General features: G+C 54.2%; 1 protein-coding gene across 1 annotated transcript; it reads left to right on the top strand.

Moving 5' to 3' along the window:
• Positions 1–2,663: 2,663 nt before the first annotated feature.
• KRTCAP3 (keratinocyte associated protein 3) lies at positions 2,664–6,444 on the top strand. Its single transcript, XM_083733831.1, has 6 exons — positions 2,664–2,943; positions 3,250–3,434; positions 3,532–3,591; positions 3,769–3,966; positions 4,940–5,068; positions 5,222–6,444. Exons 1-6 carry the CDS (start codon positions 2,940–2,942, stop codon positions 5,324–5,326), a joined length of 681 nt encoding a protein of 226 aa, XP_083589957.1. The 5' UTR covers positions 2,664–2,939; the 3' UTR covers positions 5,327–6,444.
• Positions 6,445–6,998: the final 554 nt, after the last annotated feature.

Genomic DNA, 6,998 nt, shown 5'->3' on the forward strand with positions numbered 1-6,998 from the left:
AGGCTTTCCTAGGCGAGGATCCCGCGACTCAAGCAAATAATAATAATAATAATAATATGAAAAATTATATATTGCCCTATCTATACCCACGGGTCTCAGGGTGCTTTATCTATTTTTAGGATCTGTGGGATTAGCAGAAAGGACTCAGCCAGGCTATTGGGAAAGGTTTTATCAAGAACATCTTGCTCTCCATACTATTTCAGCTCAGGTTTTACTGGTAAAAGTGATATTTCATCAATAAATTGATGGATCCCTTGATAAAACGGAGCTAAGTGAAAGCATCTGCTATAAATAGGCACATCTGGCTACTTTGTTACCATTTTAACTGAGATGTTGCCATGGTCATTTGCAGAAGGGTTCCTACTACGTTACTATCCCTGTGCATTGATAGTGATATGTCATTATATTTCCATAAGAGTTGGAATCAAATAAAAAACCCATGGCAGATGACCACCCAAACTCTACTTAAAAACCTCCAAGCAAGGAGAATCAGCCACCCTCAGAGGCAGATTTGAAGATTACTGACACAACCTCTCAATCTTTTCCAGGCTCACAAATCAATTGTTTCTTTACCTGTTCTAGGACCCTTCCTGGTATCAAGCTGACTGGTCGGTAGTTGCCTGGATCTTCTCCCCCTTTTTGAAGACGGGGAGAACATGTGCCCACTTCCAGGGACCTCACCTGTTCTCCAAGGTTCTAAGGCAGATGCTCTGAGATTACACCTGCAAGTTTCTTCAGCACCCTTGGATGCTGCTCACCAGGCCCTGGAGGTTGCAATTCATTTGAAGTCTCCAGATGTTCCCTTTCCCCCTCTTTTCTTATCTTGCGCTGCAGCTCCCTCTTTGCATCGTTTACAGTGGTACCTCGGGTTACAGACGCTTCAGGTTACAGACTCCGCTAACTTGGAAATACCACTTCGGTTTAAGAACTTGGCTTCAGGATGAGAACAGAAATTGCACGGCGGCAGTGGGAGGCCCCATTAGCTAAAGTGGTACCTCAGGCTAAGAACAGTTTCAGGTTGAGAACGGACCTCCAGAATGAATAAAATTATTAACCCGAGGTACCACTGTATTCTGGGACGCGGGTGGCGCTGTGGGTAAAACCTCAGCGCCTAGGACTTGCCGATCCGAATCCCCGCGGTGGGGTGCGCTCCCATTGCTCGATCCCAGCGCCTGCCAACCTAGCAGTTCGAAAGCACCCCCGGGTGCAAGTAGATAAATAGGGACCGCTTACTAGCGGGAAGGTAAATGGTGTTTCCGTGTGCTGCGCTGGCTCGCCAGATGCAGCTTGTCACGCTGGCCACGTGACCCGGAAGTGTCCTCGGACAGCGCTGGCCCCCGGCCTCTTAAGCAAGATGCAACCCCAGAGTTGGACACGATTGGCCCGTACGGGCAGGGGTACCTTTACCTTTTTACCACTGTATTCTGTTATCACCAGGTTGGGCATCAGTTTTCTTTTGGGTGAAGACAGAGGTGCTGAGCAGTTCCGCCTTCCCCCGATCACCCAAAAACCTTTATCCTCTTTTAATAAAAAGGTGGACACTGGGTGATAGAAGCTAGCTGGCCCCTGTCATCCTGGGCAGAACTGTTGGTGCTGTGCATTTCTTCCTTAAATCAGGTAGAAGGGAAGGAAATTCAGTGGTTATTTAATTTAAGTTACTAAGGAGTAGACCTTATGCAAATCCAGAGTGGAGTCGCTTAGACGGTTGAATAGCATCTTGTATGCCTCTTTCCTGCAACTCCTGCAGCCAAGCTGGTGTCAGACAAATGCAGGAGAGAACCTGTTTCAGACCAGAAACTTCATTCTGTCATTGACAGCCGGGGGGGGGGGGGCTAAAGGCCAAGGTGGGGAGGGCAATGGATGTGGCTTTTGTATACCTGGCTGCCTTTCAGCCTTTCAAGTCAGAGGATTCTGCAGACATCCTTCTCTAGCCAGCAAGCAAGAGACATTATTCAAGGGTGATGTTGGTTCTCTCACTGGTCCCTGCAATGTCCCAGAGGCCCCACTGGCCTCTGCTGGAAGTTAGGCATTTGGGGTCCTCTCTCCCTGCAGTGCAAAGGAATCCTCCCTCTTTTTTATATGGACAGTCTTAGCCAATCATACAATTATCTGCATTGTTCTTTGTATCATTTTATTTTATGTTCCATGTTCTAACATCACAATAATAATAGCAGTAGTAAAGTGCCCTGATGTTTTATGATCTAGCAGTTCAGAAATACTTTTATAAATGAACAAGAATTGCAGCTCAAGGACCCATTCCAGCCAGGGGGAAGCAGGGGCGGGGGGAGCAGAGCTGGCCAGGCAGAGAGAGGGATGCAGCAGCAGCAGCAGCAGCCAGTCTGGCACAGGAAGAGGCCTGGGGGCCATATTTGCTCCCCAGCCCGGCCCGAGGACACCCCCGCTCTGCTCTAAGGCACAGCAGACCCAAGAGGTCAGCAGCGGCCTCTGGGGCAGAGAGTCGGCCTTTGAAGCCACGCTGGCCGTTTCCAGCCCCCGCCTGGTTGTAGCTCTGGGGCGCCACAGCGGCCGCCTTGCAAGCAGAAGAGCAGCTGGTGGCCTCCCTCGCGATGTGCAGTGGCCGCCTCTCGGCGCCGGGGGTCGGTTCTGTTCTTGAGCAGGTCGCTGCTTCTCAGGTGCTTCCTCGTCGACCCACCTGCCCGTTCCCGCTGCTGCTGATAAACAACTGGGAGGAAAGGAAGGCTTTTTCTGTGCCACCTGCCGCTTCCCTGGCAGGCCAGGTGTGCGGGACCTTTGGCCCTCCAGGTGTCGCTGAACCACAACTCCCATCAGGCCCAGCAAGCTGGCTCCGTGGCCGGGATGGCAGGAGCCGGAGCAGAGCCGCACCTGGCGGGCCAAAGGTCCCGCGCACCTGCGGGAGGAGCCGGAAGCGCAGCGCTGCGGGGCCCGCCGGGTCTCTCCGGGGCTGAGCGAGAAGCGGGATGGGTGAGCGCTGGGCCTCGCAGTCCCCTCTCTCCCCCCCCCCCGCGGCCGCCCCTCTCTGCTCCCCGCCGGCAAGCAAAAGCGAATACACGCCAAGTCCCGCCCCCGAAAAGAGGAGCTTCAGCTCCGAGGTGGCTGCAGCATCACCCCATATCCGCCGCAGGGGCTCCTTGAGGAAGCCGTGCGCCTTTGCGCCTGGTGGCTGGGGCGCGGGGATCCCGCGCAGCCCAGGGGGACTCTGATCCCGAGCTGCGCTCCTCCTCCTCCTCCTCCTCACGTCTCTTTCTACCCCCCCCATCCCCTCCGCAGATGCGGGACCCCGCGCGCGGCGCCTGGTGCGCAGCGGCATCTCGCTGGTGGTGCTGGGTCACCTGAACCTGGTGCTGGGCGCCATCGTGCACGGCTCCGTCCTGCGCCACGTGGCGCGCCCCGCGCGCACCATCACCTCCGAGTACGCGGTGGCCAACGTGATCGCGGTGGTCTCGGGGCTGCTGGTGAGTGAGGGGCGGCGGGGCGGGCTGGGGGCGCAGGCGAGCTCCTTTGGGGCAGGAGCAGCCGAGAGCCACCGCGCGTTCCCCGTGTCTCCCGCAGAGCATCGCCGCCGGCGTCGTGGCCGTCCTGGTGTCGCGGAGCCGCTCCCCGCCTTGGCTGGTGAGTGCGCCCTGGAGGAGGAGAAGGGGCCAGGCGCCGCCGGAGCACCCAAGGGCGCCGCGTGGCTCCTTTCCCGGTGTGGGCGGAAGAAAGGGCGCCCTGGGCGGGGGCCCCCAGGCTGGGCTCGGGGCCCCCAGGGCTCGCTCACCCGTTGCCTCCCTCCGCCTCCCTTCTCAGCGCTGGGTGCTGCTGGCCGCGGCCCTGGTCAACGCGCTGGTGTCGGGCGCCTGCTGCGCGGGGCTGCTCCTCGCCGTCTCGCTCACCGTGGCCAACGGAGGCCGCTTCCTGCTCGCCGGCTGCAACCGCTCGGCTCTGGCGACCGACGCCCGCACCGTGAGGACCGACGAGTGTCCCTTCGACACCACCCGCATCTTTGTGAGTTGCTGGTACTATCTTGGTATTTATTTGCACCCCGTAGTTTCCCCTAACAGAGATTCAAGGTGGCTTATAGCTAAAAACACCGGGGGGAGCGGTAATTAAAAAGCAATTAACAGTAATTGGCATTAATAGAATAGAGATATCAAAACTTGTAAAAAGTATTAAGAAAATTTCAGTTGTACAAAATAAAGTGAAAAAGGAGAAAAATAAAAAGTGCAAAGAAAAATATAAAAGGAATATATGTGCATGCATGTATTATCTATATAATGTACTGTTATTGCCCTAATACATATATGATTGTGGATAACCTGCTATATTATGTATAAATTCATTCTAAATGTCAATATCCAAAGTCTGCATCTCTCCACAATCTGTTCATCTTTTGCAAGGACTGTCATGTCTTCATTCTTGATTTAAAGAGGACCAGATCTTTATTCTTCATGTTCATCCATACCAGTCTTTTGGTCATAGGGTTTTAATTGTTTTTTTGTCAATTTCCATACAGCGGGTATATAATGCAAAAGAATATAAACTTCTGAAAATTTCATTTTTTTTCTACACAGTCATATTGATACAGTCCAGCACTTTCTCCCAAAACCTAGGGAGTAAGAACAAATGTTTCAAAGAAGCGCTGTCTTTATACATCTTCAACAAAAAGCTGCATTAGACTGTCCTTTTGTATACATATTGTACGGAGTTCAATATTATTTTCTGTTGTATAAGTCGTAATTCAAGATCCATCGATATCTTTGCTACAGAAACTGAAACACTTTCCCACTATCAAACGGTATAGGAGCATCCAATTCTTTCTTCCAATCGTTTCTTAAAGTCTGCATCTCGAACTAGTAAATAACAAATATCTATAGAGAGTAATTGTATGTTTTCAGTTTCAAAAGCTTTGACCAATTCTTCTGATGAGATCTTGGCCGCTCCCCAGCTGACCTTCCCTGCCTGCCTCTTCTCTCCCTAGGACACGGCCCTGGTCCTCTGGCTCCCTTCCTTGGTGATGGCAGCGGTGGAGGCTGGCTTGTCCGCCTGGTGCTGCGTGGCGTCTTTCTCTCTCTCGGGCCAGGGCCCCTCCTCCTACAAAGTGGCACTGGTAAGAGGGCACCTTTCTCCCTCCCCCCACATCCTCCCCACCCTGGTACTTGCACAGTGACCCCTGGGGGCCACCCAGTGCGGCCCTCTTGCTCCTTGCTTTGCCCCAGGCCCCTGGGCAGTTGAAAAGCTTCTCTTTGGGCTCCTTTTCCAGCTTCAGGAGGCTGCCTCAGGAAAGGAGGCGGCAGAGGAAAGCTCCGGAAGAGACCCTCATCACCAGCTCCTGGTTGACATGCAAGAAGAGGAGTGCAGCCTTTAGTGGGGTGGGGTGGGGAGAAAGAGCCTGCCCCACTTTTGCTGCAAGAGGCCCATGACAATGGGCTGTGCTGGGATGGCCAGACACAGAATGATAGAGTTGGAAGGGACCCCGAGGGCTGTCTAGTCCAACACTGCAGGAATCTCAGCTGAAGAATTCCTGACGGATGGCTATCCAACCTCTGCTTAAAACTTCCAAGGAAGGAGAGTCCACCACTTTCAAATGTAGCCCATTCTCCACTGTCAAACAGCTCTTACCATCAAAATGTTCTTCCTGATGTTTAGTCATTCTCTCCTTTCTTGTAACTGGAAGCCACGGGTTCAGGTCCTCCTCTCCGGAGCAGGAGAAAAGCAGCTTGCTCCACCCTCTGTGTGACAGCCCTTCAGATATCTGAAGATGGCTCTCATATCTCCTCTCAGTCTCCTCTTCCAGGCTAAACATCCCCAGTTCCTTCCACCATTCCTCATCAGGGTTGGTTTCTTGATCATCTTGGTCGCCCTCCTCTGCACACAATCCAGCTTGTCAATATCCTTAAATTGCGGTGCCCAGAACTGGACACAAGACTCCAGGTGGGGTCTGACCAAGGCAGAGGAGAGCGCTACTTTACTAGCCAGGCAAGAATCTTCTCCTGGCTCAACTGGCACCCCTTTGCAAGTGGGGGGGGGGGAGAGATGCTTCTTCCATACTAATTCCCTGCTCCCCATATTGCAATACTTCCTGTGGCTGGGGCTCCTCAGTGCAGCTGTGTGCTCCTTGGGAGTAGCTGCAGAGCGACTCTGTGACCCAGCCTGGTGCTGTGAAGAGCAGCACTTGCACCTACTTTGCCATCAAAACTGCCCCCCCCCCAATGCCCAGATGGAGAAGGGCCATGTTGCAGCCGTCACTCCAAGGAGAGCAGCACAGAGATGGGCGTCAGACTAGAGAGAATTGGTTTGTGTCCCTTTGCTCTGGGGCTGGCCGGCGGCCTCAAACCCCATTGCCCAGCAGAACGTGGCTTCCCACACACCAGGAGGCCCTTTGACCAGAGCTGGGCCCCTCCGGCCCCCACCCAGCCAGTTGTACTGGACTTTGAGAACTCAGAATCCAAGTGCTGTGGCAGACTTAAACTGTACAGACTCAGAGTGGACAGTCCTTTCCGTCACATGACACACCCCCCCCCTCTCTGCTGCTCCCATTGGGACCCAAACACCCTCCCAGGCCCCCAGAGGGCCCCTATCTGTACCTGGAGCACCCGCACGAGAGGTGCCACCTTCCTTTTAGGGCTGCTCAGCTCTGAGTGCTGCTTGCGCCACAAGCCCCAGACCAGAGGCAGCTCACATGGCCACCCCCTTCCAACCTTGCCGGGGTGGGGGAGTGTCACATGTCCGCCATGGATGGGGCACCAAAAGCATGATTCTCCAGACCAGCTGAAAACCAGCTGCTGGGAAGTGCCAGGGGGCGGAAGGCTTGCAGGCTTCCCTTGCGGCCTCAGGTTGGCCACTGCAACTGGGCCCAGCGCTTCTTATCTGAGAAGAACACCCCATCTGTGCCCAGAGACAGGGTCACCCTCCTTGTACACCAACACGCACACAGATGGAGAAGATGGTCCCTTTGGCGAGGGAGGGAGCGGTTTCAATCTGAGTGTGGTGCTGGGGTGGACAAAGGGGTTTCAGCATCCCTGCCCAGCCCAGCCCCA

This window comes from Podarcis gaigeae (assembly GCF_964106915.1).
Source record: "Podarcis gaigeae genome assembly, chromosome: 3".
NCBI lineage: Eukaryota > Metazoa > Chordata > Lepidosauria > Squamata > Lacertidae > Podarcis > Podarcis gaigeae.